This window comes from Bactrocera latifrons, unplaced genomic scaffold (genome assembly GCF_001853355.1).
Source record: "Bactrocera latifrons isolate USDA-ARS-PBARC rearing strain unplaced genomic scaffold, ASM185335v1 scaffold_93, whole genome shotgun sequence".
In the NCBI taxonomy this organism is placed as follows: domain Eukaryota; kingdom Metazoa; phylum Arthropoda; class Insecta; order Diptera; family Tephritidae; genus Bactrocera; species Bactrocera latifrons.
Window position 1 is genome coordinate 639,931 of NW_017537634.1, and position 21,418 is coordinate 661,348.

The window sequence follows — 21,418 nt, forward strand, 5'->3', positions numbered from 1 at the left end:
TTTTTTTTTTTTTTTTTTCCTTTTTTTTTTTTTTTTTTTGCTCACCAAAGGGCATAATTAAAACGGGAAAATCTGACTGAAGGCATGTAAGGAAGGGAGCGAGGTGTTGAATCAATCGCGCATTGATTAATTATGACATTTCCACTTTCCACTTCTAATACGGATATAAATTTTAGTCCCGCTGTGACGTATAATCAAAGCCAGCAGTTCCTGACAACGGTTGGGTAGAGTGAGTATGTAAACGGTGTGGCGTTGTCACACCGAGAGCATTACTCTGCACATAATCGGGCATTTTGTGATTGCCTTTGCACTGCAATGTAATTGCGTGTCGCTAAGTTGCAGCAGCAGCAGCAGTCTCAATGTGGCAACACGTCGCAGTGCGTTTTCCGTCACAGCTTTGCTGCCACACTTTCAGTAATTGAAGACTTTCAGGGCGACACCAGCCAGGTGCAATGAAAACTAGTACTCGTAGCTCACTAAAAATCACAAAACGCGCTAAATTCCCACGCCAAAAACAAATCAGACCCACAGATGCGCTATCGTGCTCGTACACTTTGGCGCCTGACAACTCCAACAATTTCAGCGAATTGCAGAGGAAACGCAAAGTCACAGACACGACAAACAATAGCGGTCCACGCATGCACCTATGCTTGTGTATATGTGTATGGATCCACATACATGCGCTCACGTTACTTACCTAGACGCCCGTCGTTTCGGCCACTCAGATTCTCCATTGCATGCAAGTCATGCCACCAGAAATTATTCATTTGCAGATTCCTTTATATGCCACACACATACATTTATATACATATTACATACCTTGTCTTTACGAATGGTGGCATGACTTGTTTACTGTTACCACAATGACAAAATCAAAGCTTAAATTTTATCTCCTTTATTGCGGAAAACTATTACAGGCTTTAGACACGTGATCTTATATATGCCACATACCTAAATAAACTAAAATTATGGAGAACAAAAATTGCATTTCACTTTACTTTTACGCATTACACCTCGCTAAAGATCAAATATCCCGAAAACTAGATTTAAATAATAGTCGCCAACAGCTGATTCCCTTGTAATTTGGATACTTAACCGATTTTGAGGAAATTTAAAGAAAAGCTCCCCAAAGTTTGGGAATATTTGAAACAGTCTCAATATTTTTAAAAAAGTTAGTTTATTCGAATGGAATGTGCTTCAAAAAAGCTGCTCTAGAAAAAATAATGTCAAAACTCAGCTCTGATCGAAACTGAAAATATTAAAAAATTATTTAATAACACCTTTGATGTGAAGTAGGTTAGACATAGACGATGTTATAAATGAAAGTATTTAAAAAAGTATCTAAAAGAAAAAAATTATTTCAAACTCTGTTTAAAAGCGCTAACTAGGGTTACCATATCCATGACTATGAGCTTATTACAGAAAAAAACAAAAAAACCCAAATTACATGTAAATTATTTTAGCATTACTTCAAGTTGTGCAGTTCAACGAGCAACTTCATATTGACGATTTGAAAATGGATGCCATTTCAGCTGGCATCTATCGTGTTCAGCTATGTAATTTCGAGCTCCTGTAAATTTGTTTAAATTATTTTTTAAAACTGTTCTGAAAATTTTTGAAATAAGTGATCCGTAAAGATAAGTATCCCTGTGATATTTTTCTATTAAAGCATTTGAAATTCACTTAAATTGTGTGTTGGTAATTTTAGTTTATTCCGCCGAGTCACTTTCAATTTGTTTTTGTTGCTATATTCTAAAACAGTGCAATTGTTGGCGTTAACTTATATTGCTTATCTCAATTTCTTTCTTGTTTTTATTCATTTTCCATTTTTGTTCACAGCTGTTTGCGAGTTTCTTACTTTTCGGGTATCACAGTGCATCTCAAACTGCTCGTTACATTGGTTGTTGCCTTTGATAACTTATATTGCATTTATTTGTTATAAATATTTTTGACATTTCTCTTTCTACTTTTATTATTTAATTTTTTATATTTTTATTAAAAAAAAATTTTTCATTGCTTTTTATTATCTATGACTTTCAATTTCCCAAATTGTTTTGTTAAATGCGAGTCGGAACGCTTTATTTCTTGCTGGCTGTGTGACGGGCTTGCCCATCTGAAATGTGCTGGCCTGACAGGAAGAATTTTGGATTTTATTCTTGACAGTAAGGGCTTGCGCTGGTCTTGCATTAAATGCAGACCAACTGAAATTGATTTATTTAAAGTTTTTAAGCAGGCGCGCTATAATTTCAAGGAGATTGGCCGTGAACTCGAAACCCTTGCAAATAAATTTAGGCATTATAAAACGTTGTTTTAATCATTTAAATGCCTAAATRACCAGGAAGAGAATCCAAAACCTTCTAAAAAACGTAAACGTCCGTCTGATATAGAGACCACTGCTTCTTCCTTAAAAAGAATGCCTCCACCCAATATTGCCCTCATCAATCTGTCTTCTTCTTGTCCACAAGGAGAGAAGGTCTCGTCTGTTCAGAATTCAGAGAAAACTGTTACTGAGCATGGTAAGCGAAAACCTTCTCAGGATCCGCTTCCAAATAACTGTAAGTCAGGTAGTAAAAATTTAATTGTAATACCGCGGAAAAAGCAATATATATCTGAAGACTTGCTGCCGTCGATGACATAAAGAGTTATATCTCGTCGAAACTAAAATCGGAAGATTCAGACATCCGAAAATTTGATTTCAAATACGACAGGAATATTTCATCTTTCAAGATCGACATATCCGCTGACAATTTTCAATTGGCTCTTGACAACTCATTCTGGCCATCTGGGGTCTTTGTGCACAAATTTGAGCATAAACGTTTTAAGCCCCCTGCAGTTGTCAGTAAAACCCGTTGATACAAAAAACTGATTAGCAATAATTCGCTGCAGGAGGCCTTAATACAAAACTTTCCGATTTTTTAAATTTTAATATACTTTATAAAACCTGTAAGCCAGGGATGCTGATGTACTCAATCTTAACATAAATTCTGTTACGAAGTTCACAATGCATTCAGCGAAAACGCAAAACAAAAACCACACAAGGATATTATTTGATAAATATGTTCAGGTATCACCGTATGGAAGTCCGAATTTGAATTCGTTGAAGTACCGTTTTTGCTCAAGAAATTCACTGTCAAACACTTCACAGAAATTTGGGAACATATTTTCTTCGAATAACGTGGTAAATACTATGGAAACTGTGTGTGCTATTACTCGTTGGCCGAATGGGTTAAAGGTTTGTGTGAGAATAAATGGTGACCATTTCCAATAAAGCTTCTAATAAAATTTGGATGCTCATATTCTTCATGTAAAATGTCAACTTCTCCTTCTTCCGTCAGAGTTTTCAATATTCCACCGTCTCACTATAACAAAACGAGCAATAAGCCTGTTTTAGATAAAGGAGTTCTGCCGATAAATTGTCAACACACACTGAAAGATGTTAGCTCCCTTGTCGTTCGAACTAAAAATAGTAGCCGAGTTTTAAATTCGAAAGAAGGCACGATTGCTTCAAAAATCACTAATTATTTTCGAAAAACAGCGTCACGTTAATGTCTGCGAAGCAGTACTTTCCGACTACTAGGATATCATGACGCATATTATTACCGACAATAAGTCTTGGATTTACGTTTGCGACTCGGAAGCAAACGATCGATCTACCGAATATAGTGTCAAAAGTGAGCCGAAGCCGAAAACCACGTCAAGGCATGTCAAAAATTAAGGTTATGTTGATATTCTTCTTCGATTACAGGGGTTTTCTACACTGCGAACTCTTTCCGACCGTCCAACTGTCAACAATGAATACTAATTAATGTTATACGTCGTTTGCACGAAGCATATTTGAAAATTTTAAGGCCTTCAACGTGAATCGCTACGCGCATTGAAAGCATTGAAATTGTCTTTAACAATTATTTCGAAAATTGAGAATAACGCTGGAACAAGTGTATGGGAGCAAGGGAATTACTTTGAGGAGACGACATAGATATTGAAGAATAAATTAATTGATTTGTATAAAAACTTTTTATTTGGCAAGATATCTTCACAAAATTTGGTATGATATCCAAGGTAACGGTACAATCTCTTATTTGGTTTTTGCAGGGTATTATAGCTATAACCTTATTTATTATTGTCTTCTTCATTTAAATACTTACTTTGTAACGGTTAGAAAGAATCTGAAAAACTTAGTTTGGATGCGTTAATTTAAATCTAAAATAATATCTTTTCGCTTTACAAATCTTTCCAAATGTTATACATTCGATAACTTTCAATTCCTTTCACACTTCAAAATCAAGCAATGGCATATACAAACTGTCTAAATTGATCAAAACTGCGCATAAGTGGACTCCGTACACAACTATCTATTTCCCTTGTACTCGGTATGGCACTAAGGTTTATTTCCATAACTTCGGATATATACCGTATACATATGCATATTGGTATTTACATATGTGGTGTTTAGCAAACATATGTATATATACATACGCCCTCACGGCAGTTAGCCAAAGTACTCTTCAGATGGAACAACACTTAGACGCAATCGTTTCGTCGTTCATCGAAAGTCTTGACATTCGACACCGACACTTAACTTCTCCTTGTTTAACACCTGATGACAGCTGGGATTGAATAAGCCACTTGGCGAGTTGTTCGCCGCTACATCATATTCATATTTAATATTTGCATTTACATAGTGTTGCCTTTCATGACTGACATTTCGACACACACATACATTCACACTACATCTCCAAAGATTCATATTTCTGTAAGAGTATGGCTACTTTGGCTTGGAAATTGTATGTAAAAAAAAAACATTTTTATGATACGTTTAAGCATGTGAGGCCATTGCTTCGAATGTCCATACTCCTGAACACATACATACATATTATATATATCATGCATGTATGTAATATACGAGCATATGGACATGACTGTCGGAAGTATGAAGTGGTAACATTACTTATTGGCCTTCAGGCTGCAAGTTAACTCACACTTAAAAATATTATGTATTGTGTAATAATATACTAATATATACATACATATAAATATATCTAACACGTTCAACAAATAATACAGACAAGTTGTTTGTGGCATGCAACATATAGTAGGGCGTAATATTTTGTTAATATTTGCAAACACAGTTAGAAAAAATAGTGCATATCGGGCTATTGCCACGCCTACCTACGATTTGCTTTCCGATTACACTTAATATTTTATTTATTCAGAATTGGAAACAAAGTTGAGTAATATTCGATCTTCATCGGTTGAAAACTTGAAATGTACTCTTATAATTAAGCCATTTTATTTGAGACCGAGTTTTTTAATAAGAAATCTCTTCATAAAAGCCATGGCCCAAACTCGGGACAGTCAAAAACGAAATGTTGAATTGTTTCCACCTCGTCTTCTTCCATGCAACTTCTGCAGATGGCGACTGGTCAAATTCCCAGCCTTACAGCATGGACGTCAATAGAGCAATGGCTTGTTAAAACTCCGACAACTGGGGTCTAGTCTTACTGAGGTTAAAGATAGCACTAGATTCCTTGGGTCGATCTTGGGCGAAAGGACTTTGCGACAGCGCATGTACCGATGGTGACCCAGTGATTTAGTAGTAAAACTCAATAGGATGCGGGAGCACCGACCCGCTCCTATCCTGCTGATAGCGATTCTTAGGGACTCGATGCTATTAATAATGAGATGAGACCCTCCTTGACCAATCCTGATTACACTGTTAATGAGTGAATGGTAATTTCTTTGTATTCCGGAGCGGTAAATCTGCTGCTACCTTAATAGTCATAATCCAAATTGGAAATCACTGCAATAGTCAGGACGTCTGCAGCTGCAGTTGATAGAGAGCTGCTGATAATATGCCCCTGTCCCAACCTTTACCTCAAGCTTTGACCGATTACTATAGAAGCTCACTTCTCCTCTCCACCAACTGCTTATTCCCAATTACAACTCCCCCGCCGGTATATTAGCAGAGAAAGAATACCCAGAGTTTGGTTTGGCGACTTTACGATTCAAGTGATCCGGTAAGATGTCAAAGTGTGTGGGGATTTCTGACTGATGGGCCAAATAAATAATTAAGGAAGTGTGAAATTCGGCTATAACTGAATAATATATAGTATATTATTAAAATAGTATATAAATATACTTTTGAAATTCGTAAAAACCAAAATTGCGGACAAATTTTCGAAACTCAGCATACGTTTCTAGACGAAATTGTTAGACGGCTAGCAGAGGAGGGTTATAAAGTATATGAAAGCTATGTCGGAAACACTTTCAGCAATTTCGACTTCACACTGCCATATATCTAAAATAACATAAGTTCGTAATTTGTTAAAATAACTTAGCTACTGACCAATATATACAAAATAGTATGTTTAATTATATTGGATAAAAGGGTTTGAGGGAAGTACTGGTCTGATGTCATCCATTTCTAGCACCAGATCACATGTTTATCAGGAAATGTTTGCCACTTAATTTCATTGAATTCCACGGCGGTGGTTGTATATTACTTGTATAATAAGTTAAGCGGAGTGCAATTGATTTGGTGATAACATAGCTTAAGTGCTAAATATTGATCTTGATACTATACATATATAAATTATACAGTATATTTGATTAGTAGTTGTTGTGAATTACGTTAAAACATGCATTATATGCAAATTACCTCATTTTTGCCTCAAACGAATAAAAGTATGAATATTCATCGAGCACATTGATATGCACATGTAATGCTGGTAATGTTATTGCAGCGATTACATTTTTTATGACGCTTAAAATCACATTATGTGTTGTATTTTTAATGTAAGAATCGCTTTAATATTACACTGGGGTCAGATTTATTTTCCATATGAAATGCGGCTGCATCAGCACAGCGTGATCGCGAGCCGTGGCGCCCTGGTAAATAGGCTACCCAGTATACCCAGCTCATATACATAGTATATCCTTGTTCATATGTATATGAGCACATTCATTCATATTCATATATTCATGGTATATACTCGCTGTAACAAAGAAAGGTTGTAACAAAGGACGAATACTAAATAATAAAATGTTTAAAGAAGATTTTACAACCATCTTTAAACGGCGTTATTGTTCCCATTTCATTATTTTACATCTTTCCCTTAGCGGAAAAAGCAGTGGAAGGCAAAATAAGCGACCGTTCACTGGCCGCTTAGTTCACCATTATATATTTATGCATACATATATGTATTTGTAGTATCATATTCCAGTTACTCAGCAATCGCAAATTGTAATAACCGTCGCAGTTACGTTTATCGAATCAATGTACTAGCCTAGGTCAAGTCATTATTATGAAACGTTCTAGATTTCTTGCGCAACCTTCGAATTTTTGAAACTTGCTTTTATACTTGTAATCCATTTCGAATTGTTTTAAAGAAAAAACACAGAAAATTCAAATTTTATGAGGAATCAAGAAAAAATCCGTTCCGATTTCGACTATTTTGGATATGAGATAGCATATCTTAGAGTGCAAAGCTTTGTTACAACAACTTCGTCGGTCCTTGATATATATTCTATTAAGTGAAATATCTTATGGAAGTCTCAAAAACATATGTACAGTATGCTAGTTCCCCGATATCGCCCACTTTCACAAAATATCATAAGAATGTTGAAGTAAATTATTCAAGCAGTTCCTAAGGTATAGAATTTCATCTAAATGTAGGCGCTGCCTCGCCATTTGTACAATTTTTACACCGGTTCTGAGCTCCGCGTCATCTAAAATGTGAAATTTCATATTACATTCAAGTTGTAACAATAATACAATCCCAACTATCTTGGGGTTATACTGACTCTGCTAATAACAGTAAACATATATTTGGTATGACGAGTTCGGTATTTGCCTTCGTATTTACTGTTCGTAGCGGGTTTATGTGTCTTTTAGGGAAAATTTCACTACCGCCCAGTCATAAGAGTAAGTATCCCTCTCTGCCAAAGCCAGCGTAACTTTCATTTGATGCCAACTCAATTTAGTTGAATATCAAAAAATCTGCGGAAGAACTCAAATGCACAAATACGCTTAAGTGTAGAAGAGTTAAGTTAACCATTATGATGATGAAAATTTATGCATTTTTGATCTCCTACAACTCCATAGTACACGCCGAATCTATAGCCACCACACTCAGCAGACGATATTTCAGCGTTAATGATACGTAAAAAGCTTTCAAGTACAGCAGAAAGCAATGAGTTTATGACTGCCATTTCGTCAGAGGAACATTAAAATATACAATAACAACAAGAGTGCTAACAGCATTGAGAGGTCCAGTAAGGTAAACTGGATATTTTAGCAAGCTAATATAAAAATTAAAGAAAACTCTTACTACGATCGTTCCTCTGTGCGGAATTCGGAAGAAACGCTCTCTACTCATGCAAAATGGCAGTCCATCAATACGTTTTGTGACCACTTTTTCTATTTATTGATACCTATATCACATTCTTCAAGCTTTCCCTAGTGGGAAACGGAGTAAGCAAGCTGTGCGAGCAATTGTTATGTGATAAAATTTCTGCAGACATTCAGCTTTCCTCAGCTTTCCATAGCACTGGCAGTCAGTTTGTCAGCGCACAATAATAGACGGACATTAACAATAAAAATGTGATTCGCAAACGGACTATCAATGACAAAGCACTGCATTATTTGTTCAGGAGAAATGAATTTCGCTAAAGCTCTCGTAATTTTCTCAAATGAGTTCAGCATCCAATGCATAACGAAGAGCATACAATTATATTTTATTGTTTTTACTATGCGACCCGTTGAGTTCGTTACCAGAGTCGGAGAAATCGCAAATGGTGAGGAATGAAATTAATGTAGCGGGTTAAGCCTTCATTTCATTCTGGAAGTAAGGAAAAAGGGCTCGAATTCGTCTCATGTATTTGAGTGTATCAGAATATATATTTTTATCAAAATGTCAATCGACACAAACTGCAGGCGGACGGATCAATCTACATATTAAATGAATTTCTAATATCTAAAACAAAATAAAATACTCAATCCACAAACAACTAGCTAGCCTACATTTCTAGCCTCATATCACCTTTTATCAAGAAACTAATAAGGCTAGTGAACGATGAGCGAAGATTTTTGTACTTTAAGCCAAAATATTAATAGATTAATCGAAAAACCTAAACTGGCCTAATCTCATAAAATATATCAGCAAACTTGAAAAATGCTACTGAGATGGAATACCCTTAGAAGTGGGGAGGCTGAAAGTGGCAGCCTGTATTTCAGGAACAGTGCAGAAAATCGCTAAAAACAATATACAATGAAAATTCTGAAAAGACAGATCGACGAATCGGACGGAGTGAGCTGGAACGACTTAAGGGCTTGCAGGATCGTCAAAATCTTGCTCAAGGAAACATGCTTTTTACTCACACAGTCTCGAAAAGACTACATGACCTAGTTACTGGTGGCATCACAGCTTAGAAGCACACAGCTAGAATTAGATATCATAACTTGAGTTAGTATCAAACTAAACCTTGAGCTGACATTACAAAGGGCCTACAGGTCTATGTATAGCGATATGTTATCTAAAAAACCCATAAGAAATGCAAGCAAAATACTTTTAAAAAGTGAAAAATTTTCCGTAACAAACAAGATATGAGTACTTTCAATACTGAGCTTAAAGCTCACCATGTATTTTGTCACTTTTTCTTGCTCTCTATCTCATTTTTAAGAGTTTCCTCAGGGCATCGCATCTCATAGGAGGGTCCGTTTTGCACTGTTTGCAAGACAGTGATAAGAAAATTCAACTAACATCATTTACACATTCTTGCTTACACACGTCTCGCAAAATAAACGCCACACTTTGCTGAACAGTCTCGAATGAGGCAATAAATCTTCCATTTACTATTATTTGTACAGCTAAATACGCCATTATATTTAAACACGCGCGGACACGCAAATAAACGCTTGCAACAATAATATAATTACGCTGTTATCAGGCAAATATGAGAGGTCATTTGGTTATACATAAATTGACGACAGTGTGTTTCACAAGAAAACCGACAATATCTCAAATCGCATCGAAGCACCGTGCTCGCCAATTTAGTGCGAATAAAAATTGGATAAATGCGTTGAAGCGGCGCTCTGTAAATTAAATACAATACTACTTTACTGGGCAGTCCAATTAGAAGAGAAAATTATGTGTTTTAAAGATATTCGAGAAGATTTGGAACGTCCAGGAGAAAACGTGGGAGACACTATAAAATGCATACATAACTGACAAGCGTTACAAGCCGACTCCATTTAGCGCCAGAGAGGATTTGAAGTAATTACCCTAATTGTGTAAATTCCGAACTGGAGTATCTTATATGAGTAAAATTACCAGTAGTTTTAGTCCACTCCAATAAAACATACGTTTGTAGGTTTCGAACATATCTGTGTGTACTTAATGGACACAGTGTTAGTTATTATACCATATCTTCTTATTAATTGGCGTAGACACCGCTTACGCGATTATAGCCGAGTTAACAAGAGCGCCCAGTCGTTTCTTCTTTTCGCTACGTGGCGCCAATTGGATATTCCAAGTGAAGCCAGGTCCTTCTCCACTTGGTCCTTCCAACGGAGTGGAGGTCTTCCTCTTCCTCTGCTTCCCCCGGCGGGTACTGCGTCTAATATTTTCAGAGCTGGAGTGTTTTCGTCCATCCGGACAACATGACCTAGCCAGCGTAGCCGCTTCTTTCTTTTAATTCACACTATATCAATGTCGTCATATATCTCATACAGCCCATCGTTCCATCGAATGCGATATTCGCCGTAACCAAAGCTCAAAGGACCATAAATCTTTCGCAGAACTTTTCTCTCGAAAACTCGTAACGTCGACTCATCAGTTGTTCTCATCGTCCAAGCCCCTGCAAAATATAGCAAGTCGGGAATTATGAGTGACTTATAGAGTTTGGTTTTTGTTCGTCGAGAGAGAACTTTGCTTCTCAATTGCCTACTCAGTCCGAAGTAGCACCTGTTGGCAAGAGTTATCCTGCGTTGGATTTCCAGACTGACATTGTTGGTTGGGTTTACGCTGGTTCCAAGATTGACGAAATTATCTACGACTTCAAAGTTATGACTGTCAACAATGACATGACCATATTTCACAAAGAAGCTGATGCATGCAAAGAACTGATAAGGATTCTTTGCCGCCTAGTTTGAATAGCTCGGCTGGCAATCCATCGGCCCAGCCGCTTTGTTGTTCTTCAGGCGGGTAATTGCTATTCGTTCGCCTTCTCCTGAGGTTGTCCGTTCGCTGCCATTCAGTAGGCTGGAGAAGTGTTCCCTCCATAATTTAAGTATGCTCTGGGCATCGGTGACTAGATCACCTTTGGGGGTTCTACAAGGGTATGCTCCGGCATTCGAGCATTACCCCTGTCGGCCAGCTTATCAAGTTCTTCGTACTCACGCATTTCTACCTCTTTCAGTGATGTCAGCCTTTATTTTCACGAGGACATCGACCAGCTGGGCAGCGGCACGTTCCCAATTAAGGGACCCCAAATTCCAGGTGCATGCCCTCAATTCGTAGTCCTTATTTCGTTTGCCATGGTTCTCATCAAAAGGGGGTCTCTCATCCGATGCTTATGCATTCTTAGGCTACCCAGAGGATACTTGGTCAAAGACCGCAAATCGTGAGCTGCTTGAGTCACATGTAAAAGAATCGTTTCTGGCCACTCCCAAGTGAATGGCGATCAGAGAACTTTCCTCACTTGTGTGAACTTCTACATATGACTCCATCATCCATATATTATGCTATAAGTTTATGGCTAAGTAAATACATAGGAGTTTTTGTAATTATGTGTTAATATGTTAAAGAGGTATATGCTTGTATACATGTGTATATGCCTTAATATTACTCTGCTAAATTAATTGATATTTAATACCTTTGTACTAGAAATATAAGGAATTTATTTCGTATGAAAAATTATTATTAGATTAATAATAATTTACTCGTAGCAAAATATTGCATATTTACTTATATAATAACTTATCGTCTTATAGGTGAATAGAGGACGTTGGGATCTTCCGGGTTTCATATGTGATTTTTATATAGCTATGGATGTGATATGTTCAACATCATCGATCTTCAATCTAGTGGCGATATCGATAGATCGGTAAGTGCTAGCGTAGCTGTAAGTGATAAGAATATGTACCATAAGTATATGTCTAACTACTATACCATATTTGAAGGGTTCCAGAAGCAAAGATCACTCCAGTTTAAGTAGCAATGAAAATTAACCAATTTATCAGATTAGTTTTTATACCTAACACACACTATTAACATGCGGGGGTTTGCTTACACAATAATATTTTCAGGTGGAGTTTTAAGACTGCATTTTTTGCGTTGATTCTATATGGTTTAAGTAGGGCCGTAAAAGTAATTTTAATAGCTTTAAATTTATTGTTTCTTCTCCGATTCATATCGCGACTAGGGAGGTATCCACTAAATCATCATTAACATAAAACCTTTTTAGATTACGACGCTATAACTCACGAACGACTTAAAAGAAACGACAATCAATCAAACCCGTGTTAGCGCGTGAAATGAGCTTTCCAAAAAGGTATAGCGTGACCCGATGCGACGAATAAAACTAGAACTACGCCCTCTCAGCGCCAAATAGCGAAAATACCGCAAGACTTTTTTGACAAACTAATATTTTTGACACTAAGCTAAAGTACATCCAACATTATTGACCGATTTATACAGTATTAGGCCAACCGGAAACTTGAAAATCTTTTATTAGCTATATAGGCGTAGTATTGATCCAATTTTATCTACCATGTTGTTCAATAAGTTTTGTCGTTCGTTAAGAGAGGGCGTGGCTACTAGCCCAAATTTTTTCGTTTTGTTGGTACACTCTTCATATGATCCTATGTCAAGTTTCATTTCAATCTGTCAATTCATTCTTTGTGTACATTCAGTATCGCTGTGTCACACGTCACGTTTTTTACAATGGAAAAAATTGAATATCGTGCAGTGATAAAATCCTTATTTTTGGAAGGTGTAGCACCAAAATAAATTCACGAACGAATGTTTAAAGTGGATAATGATTGTTCACCTACAATTAGAACAGTAGAAAGATGAGTTACTGAATTTAAACGTGGTCATACAAGCCTTGAAGATGATCCACGCGAAGGACGCCCAAAAGGCACATCAACACCACAAATCATAGAAAAAATACACGATATGATTTTGTAAGATCGTTGATTGACTAAGAGAGATTTATTAAAGCCAGTTGAAGGAAAAAATTCGTGAAAAAAGACCTGGTTTGCAAAAAAAAAAATCCTTTTTCATAAGGACAATGCATCGTGTCACAAAACCATTGAGACAATGGCTAAAATCCATGAATTAAAGTTCGAATTGTTGGACCATCTTCCGTATTCACCAAATTTGGCCCCTAGCGACTTCCATTTGTTTCCAGAACTCAAAAAATGTATGCATGGCAAATGTTTTTCATCAAATGAAGAGGTCATAACGGCTGTTTAAGCGTATTTTGCAGACCTTGCGGAATCTCACTTCGGGGATGGAATAATTTTCAAGACCGGAGGTTGCACACCTTAAAGTCACTATGCATGCAAACTTTTTTTTTATATTATATATATATTTATTGGCGCTTGATTTATACTATAATGCAAGTGGGTCCGGTTCTTATCCGAAATATCAAAAGAATAGTCAATAATATAACACACCGAATTTGGTGGATATTGATCAAGTAAATTCTCAGATATGGATTTTCACCTAAGTGTGTTTTATCATCTACGACCTCGTCCTCACTTTAATGCCAAGGAACTAGAACATCTCAGTTTTTACTCAAATTACAGCTTGCCCATTTTGGACAAGTGTCCCCTGAGTCTGCAATGCCCTGTGTAGAGCGCGACAAGGAGGGGGATTTTGTCACAAGGGAGGTTGATTATTTCCCTAAACCTTAAAAGGTTGTACCCTCCTAGAAGCAGTTTGGCAAGGCGCATTCCTGCTGCCTGCTGCCAGTGTTGTTCTTTCTCCACTCTCTCCTCTGTGAGGAGCAGCACCTTAAGAGTGCAGGACCCCACTACGATGCATTGTTCTGATCCCGTCATCTTGGACGCTGCTGCAGAGCAGGTTAATTCGTCGGCTAGCTCATTTCCGGCTACCCCTTTATGCCCCGTCACCCAGGTGTACCCGGTTGCTCACTGATACGCGCTTCAGTCTTGATATGCACTCCGCTACTAAAAGCGATTTAACCTCTTATGCTAATATCGCTTTTAGTGCCCCTTTTATTGTTGCTAAGGATGGCGATACCCTGGTTGCTATATTTGCGGTGGAGACTGAGTTCTGCGCACAGACTTATAGTAAAAACTTCTGCACGAAAAAAGCTTCGAAAGCGACCTATTTGAGTGGATAGCTTGATATGCGGCCCCGTAATACCTGCTCCAATGCCTTCCGGTGTTTTCGAGCCCTCAGTGTACCATTGGATAGTATTCTCTATCAAGCGTGAAGTCATTCCACTCTGACTTTTTGTAACGCCGTCGACGTTATCTTCCCTTCGCCGAAACCCTCTGCTGACATTAGTAGCATGGTATGTTTCGCTACCTATTTAATCATGAGATGCAGCGGTGTGGGCTCCAGCATGACTGCAAGCGAACCGAAGACTGCGTTGCTTTGGCAGCCCAAGCAGGTCTTACAATCATGGTATACCGCTATGTAATGACACCTGGCTCGCATCCCTAGGATCTGCCAGAAAAGCGTATGCATGAGTGCCTTGGTGGCTTTGGACAGCGTTAGATCCACATGCCTACTCCACCGTAAGGATTAGTCTAATGTGAAGCCAAGGAATATGACCTCTTTCGACATCTCCAACTCGCTGCCCCCAATTGTTAGGGGCCTAAAGCCCTGAAGAGATATTCACTTAGTGAAAAGGATCACGATAGCTTTTGTCGTGATTATACTTAGCATTACCGTGTTGCACCACCCCTTACCTAGACTTAAAACCCTTTGAACAATGTCATAGAGAGTCTTCTAAAAGTTGACTGGCGCCATTATGACAATGCTCTTGCTCTCCCCCACAGCTCTTTCAGCTATCCTAGCGCACATCTGCATACTGGAACCGTCACGTTAATTTTCTCCAGTGCCTTGATCACGCTTGCGTGAAACTTACCAAAGGCACTCTAATGGCAAAGAAGGAGCATATCGCAACCTCGCCATTATTCAACGAATTCTATAGTTCAGCTGGTTCAAAGCAGTGTTAGTGGATCTGTCTGCTCCGTGTGCGTGCTGGCTGGAATAGGGGTTCGATTTTCAGCACTTCCGATCTTCTGTGGTTGTCCACTATCTTTTCTATCCCTTTTAGCATAAAGGATAAGAGACTAGTTAACCGGAATAATTTGGCCAATGAATAGTATCTCCTACCTACCTTGGGGATGAAGATTGCTTTCGCTATTTTCCATCTTTCTGGGATATACGCCATCAGCCCTAACAGGTATGGCAAGAGAACTTTCATACCTTGTTGCAAAAGAGCTGGAAATATGCCATCCGCTGCTGGTGAATTATAGTTCTAGAAGGAAGCCAGTGCCCACTTGATTGAGATCCCGTGCAATAAACCAGTCCATACGATCTGGCTTCCGTGCGATCAATGATGGAATTATGTCAACCTGAACCGTGACACTCCTCCTTGTCCTGTCCTTCGCACTGGTAAAGGTCTCGCTCTGCCTTTTAATGGATAATACTGTAGCCGTCTAAGATTATGTGTTAGGAACTCTGAAATACAGTAGAAGTCTAAATCGATTCTAACCACTACACAAGCGTTTTTTTTTTTTACTTTGTTGTTTTTCGAAGTTGGTACTCTCACCTCTGCTCTATAGACCCATTGTTCCTGGATCAAAAATCGGTTCTAACCATCTGCGTTGCTGGTCCATGTTATCCGAGTTGAATCTCCTCGCGATGATAGCCGAGGCTGCCGTTGCATGGCGTAGGTTCACATGGGCAACTTCTATGCCGGCGGCAAAGTTAACAGGATGTGCTCAATGGGAGACGAGTTCTCGTCTCCACTGTCCTCACCAATCTTCCCTTCTAACCCATCTGAGCTTCTGAGTGGAGAGTAGCGCCCCTTCAGCTCATTGCTGAATTTTAAGTTCTGTCGGAATAACTTGTGAAGGATAAAATTGTAGAATTCATCTTCAACCGTAATGTTGAGCTTCCATCTAAATTTATCAACGCTGTTCGCGACCACCTTCCACGCCCACATGTTCTGAATACTTACGGGCTAATGCCGCCATCCGAATGCCATTTAAAGCCTCCGAGTACTTGTGCTGTAACGCTTCCACCGGCGGCGGATTTGGGGAGTAGCGTTTTCCTCCGGCCGCCTGTGGCTGGTTGCCCTTCATTCTTGGCGGCTGCTGAGGGGTTATTTGATCGTTTTTCCTCTTTGCGAACCGATTCGTAGCATCTTGAGGTGCCCCCTTCAGATCCCTATTTATCTGATAGTTTCTTTTATATAGGTGACCGCGTTTTACTCTGATTTTTCCCTTTACTACACATATTTTTTAATGAGAAATCCCCTTCACTTTTACAAATAAATGTCATTAAGCCCGAGGACCGTCAGTGAGTAGTTACAACAAAGGTGCCGGCATCCCAGTGTCTAGTGTGTGGTGTTTCTTCGCCACGTTTGCAATTGTATGCTTTTAGCCGCGCAGCATTCACTTTTCAAAACTCAGGGTACACAAATTAAATTTGTATTTCATTATTCCTTCGTCACTCAAAGGCGGCATGCAAATGTAGTTGTACTGCGTGGAAAAGCCGCTTGCAGCGTTACGAAAGCCGAACCGTGAACGCTTCAGTCGGCGGCATCTACAAGGGACTCTAGAGCTTTGCGTAAAGATGACAATAACGGTGACTCTAACGGCAGGCTTACGCATTGCTGAAATCAAGGAGCCCGGCGTATACACGTCCGTTGAGCATTCCACGTCTCCACCCGTGGCTTTTCAGTTCGGCACAATTACTACAGAATTGTGACAGAAGAGCACTTTATTTCAAATATTCCTCTCCGACAGTACGCACATTCGCTTGCAAGCGTAAATGCCTTCTAGCAAATTGTAATCAATCAAAATTTAATTAAATCCGACGAAAGGGAAACAAAGTGACGAATATATTCATATATTTCAAATCACAAAAAAGAAGAAAAAAGCTGAAAAGGAAATTAAATAAATTCTCCATTTTTTCACATTCTACTCGACATTAGCCTGACCCTTAGGATATTTGTAGTTACGCATGTACAAAAAGTACATGCTAGAATTAAGCAAAAATTCACGCATTTTATAATTTTTCACTCGGAAACCGCATACACAGGAACGTAATTTTTGCTCCTTTTTGTTTGTATTTTCGCATGGCAAAATGGCAAAGAGCTAAATAAATTATACCTCGAAAAGTCAATACGAAGTCAGTACCTGAGTACTTGGTTTAATTTCGTGTGATTTCTTTGCATTAAATTGTTGTAGGAATGCCCAAAGCTATTAGAACTACAAATTAAAAGCCCGAAAAGCAAATAATTTTTGAATAAAATGTCACTTTCCCAGTAATAAATGAAACCTAAAAAAATGTTGCCCCATAAAGTTCCCGGAAATTGTAAATAAAATGCAAAGCATTCCATGAATACATATTTTGTCACCTTCTAAGTAATCGCCACCAGATGCAATTTTTCCAATCCTCGAAACACTTTTCATAAGCACTCTTTGGGATGGCCTTCAGCGTATTTTGTTTTATCTCTTCCATCGACTAAAACAAGTCGCACGGAGCGGTAGTTTCAGTTTGGGAAACAAAAATCACACGGAGCCAAATCTGGTGAATACGGTGGTTGATCGGTGGTATTCATTTCGGATGTTCTCACACAAACACCTCAATACGGCCAATTAGAACTGATTATTGACTGTCTGTCCTTCAGGAACAAATTTGTGATGCATCAAACCACGAATATCGCGAAAAAAGCAAAGAGCATCGCCTTGACCTTGAGCGGCTATGGCGTCGCTGTTTTGTCACATTGGCAGTTATAATGCCCTCCAAGGATGTGACATCGGAATTCGTACGATCAAAGAGACGATACTCTTTTTGAAAAAAATTCAGCTTTATCGGGACCAGTCGAGTAAGAGTGCGTTTCACACCAAAAATTTTGACTAAAAGATTCGAACGGAATCTCAAGAGATGTCGAACTCTCTTGCTATCTCTGTAACCCTTGTCAAACGATTTTCAAGCACTATTTTCATCAGTCTTCAACGATCTCTCAACCACCTTTGAAGACTTTGTATCACTCGTACTCTTAAGATTTTGAATCACCGGAAGCCTTTTCCAACATTTGCAATGAAATTTGGTTAAAGATATAAAATTTGGAAAAAATTCATTGTTCAATATTTTTATCCATGTTAAAAATCGCAACGCACTGATTGTGCTCATATTTGGTATAGTAATCAAACAGCCTACATACTTAGGAAAATACATTTGTTTGAAATATCACTTACCCGGGGAATTTATATTACAATTTCGGGGTACTTTTTTGTCACAATATATTTTATATAACAGCTATCACAATTTGAATAGATTCGGAAGCTAACATGCTATTTTAAAAGGCACTGACTAAAAAGTCTAGCCAACTAAAAATACCTTCTCATATGATCGGTATGTAGATAGGACCTTACCACAAAGCAATATAGGAGCAATCTGCGTTTCAGTACAACAGTGTTAAAATGTCAAATAATGCAATATTATATTTAGGTGTACTTACATTTACTTCTACACTGAAAGTAGTCTTGCGCATCCGCAAAACTTGTGATATTGACCTTTTGCGAAGTTTTGCAATAACACACAATAAGTTTGCGACATTATATGAGAGCCACATTAAATTACACTTTCTTCATAATCAATTATATTGATATGTTACCGACTATCATATTATATAAATTTAGATAAAAAAAATAATAAGATTAGGTGTTGTCCGATTTTGTCTATTTTCGCAATAGCACATAAGAATATAAAAAGAATGTTACGTACTAAATTTTGTCGAAATCGGTAAGACAAGTACCGAGATATGGGATTTCCCAAAAGGTGGACAGTGCCACTTTCATCGTCAAATTTTTACCCCAGCCCCCATAAAGTCTTGCCATACTATCCTAGCTGCAAATTTTTACGTTTCTGATGCATTTACGAGGTGTGACAATTAAGTAATGAGACTAATTCAACTCTGCCATCCCCTTCAAAGTAGTTCCCTTAGACCGCTATACAGCGATTCCAGCGCTTCGTAACATTTCTGAAATGCTTTGACTGGGATGTCCGCGAGTACCCTCGTAACGGCGGCCTGGATGTCCGTAATCGACTCAAAACGGGTTCCTTTGACTACCGATTTTGTTTTAGGAAACAAAAACAGTCGCATCGTGACATGTAGGGCGAATAAGGCGGCTGTTGCAACACGGCAATTCTTTTAGAGGCCAAATACTGGGACACGCTGAGGGCGGAGTGGCACGGCGCGTTGTCGTGATAAACGATCGCGGGCGAACGAGTTGCGAGCGAGGTCTGGGCGCACGCTGTTGACTCGTTTTCGCAATCTTTCGAGTACTTGACAGTAGTAGACTTGATTCACAGTTTTCCCCGGTGGAACGAATTCTTTGTGGACGATTCCACAGCTATCAAAAAAGGCAATAATCATCGTTTTCACCTTCGACTTGCTCACGTGGAGACAACCATTGTGAGCTTTGGCGTTTGATTTCCGGCTCTAGAGCACTATCACCATACACTCTTACAATTTTAGCATACGTTTCCGAAGCTGTTTCGCCCAAACTAGCGCAAAATTTTATCGCGACGCGTTGCTCTTGATTTCGTTTTTCCATTTTCGTGACGAGCTGGCGAACGAAACAAGCTAGAGCGATGGTACATATATCAATGGCAAATGGAGGCGGGGATGCCGAAAAAAAGAGAAAGGGAATTTCAAGATCACAGATTTACCACAGCGTGGCAATGAAATCAGTCTCATTACTTCATTGTCAAACCTCGTAGTTATCGATTTATCGCGCTTTTAGTATTTTTCAACAGTACCGTTATATGGGAGATTTTTGATTTCCGATTTCGTCTATTTTCACGCTATTGGTAGTAGTTTTTGTAATATTCGTTCTGAGCGAATTTGCTGTAGCTCTAGTGTTTAGGAGATATGCACATTAAACTTATTAGGGAGCGGGGTCAAGCCCCCCTTTTTCAAAATTTTTTATCCACAAGTGCCCATAACTTCTGCGATCTCCCATTCCAAAATACAATTTTATATCTTAATTTAGCGCTCAGTTATGGCACTTTCCATCTAAGAAGTCGCCTTTATTTTGTACTAAGGAGCCTAAGAAACCAAGTTTCTTCAAGAAATCTCAATTTTTACTCAAGTTACAGCTTGCGCGAACGAACTGACGAGCGGACGGACAGACCGAACCGGTGCAAAACTGGACAGTTTGCGAAGTCGTGCGATAAAAACTCGTTCTGTAGGTGGAAAAAGTGTTCCCATTACCAAAAAAACATATAAAAGCGCCAAAAAATGAGCGTCATGCAATACAATCTGAGCCACTATGAGGCTGCAAAAGAGCTTCTTATACAAACGGTTCATGACAAAAAAATGTATACTCGGTGGGAAACATGAAAATACATAGCTACATGGATTTCTGACAACATGAACAAAGCTGCCATATGAACATGAGGGGGATTTTAAACGTTTCAAAAGAAACAACTAAGAGAAAAATAGTTTTACACTCGAGCGAAAATCTGTGGGAGTAACTTCTACAGTTGTGTTATACCGCCAAGCATATCGCAGAGAGACTGAAGAAAAATTCTAATACTAATTAGAAAATGTTTGTCTGCTACGAAGAACATAATCGCAGGCAATTTCAATGCGTGGGCGATGGATTAGGGGGGGCATCCACACAAGTGGGCATGGAAATCGTGGTGCTGAATACCAGAAACCAAAAAATATTTGGATCTCCGTTATCGATATATTCTTCGCTAGCAGCTCTCTGGTGCGGACAACAATATACACACATCCGTTATTGAACTTGGACGAACTTCTCAAACGTTTGTTAGGTGACCACTGGATCTCTGCACAACCGCTAGAGAATCGAACGGCTCTAGCGGAAGAATCTGTTGAAATCAAAGAGACACAGTAGTTACTGACGTGGAGGCAACAGAGACGGCAAGAAATTTTTCAATGCCAAAGCACCAGGCATAGATGGTATGATGGTATTTCAAATAAGGCCTTAAATACTGTCTTTAAGTATAATGTGAGACCATTTGCTGAATTGTTTACGCGGTGCTTACAAAATGCGGTACTCCCGAAAACTTGGAAAAAGCAGAGGCTGGTCTTGCTGCAAAAGCCAAATAAACCAACTGGAGAGCCTGGCTCATTTTGACCGTTCTATGTGCTGGATACGATTGGCAAG

General features: G+C 38.6%; 1 protein-coding gene across 2 annotated transcripts in view; it reads left to right on the plus strand.

Annotated features, from left to right (window-relative positions):
* The window catches only part of LOC108977656 (dopamine D2-like receptor), a 216,932-nt gene that overhangs the window by 188,890 nt on the left and 6,624 nt on the right, over positions 1–21,418 (plus strand). For both annotated transcript variants that reach the window (XM_018947468.1, XM_018947469.1), the window contains exon 3: positions 11,993–12,105. In XM_018947468.1, the coding sequence (XP_018803013.1) occupies positions 11,993–12,105 (113 nt within the window). The remainder of the gene's footprint in view (positions 1–11,992; positions 12,106–21,418) is intronic.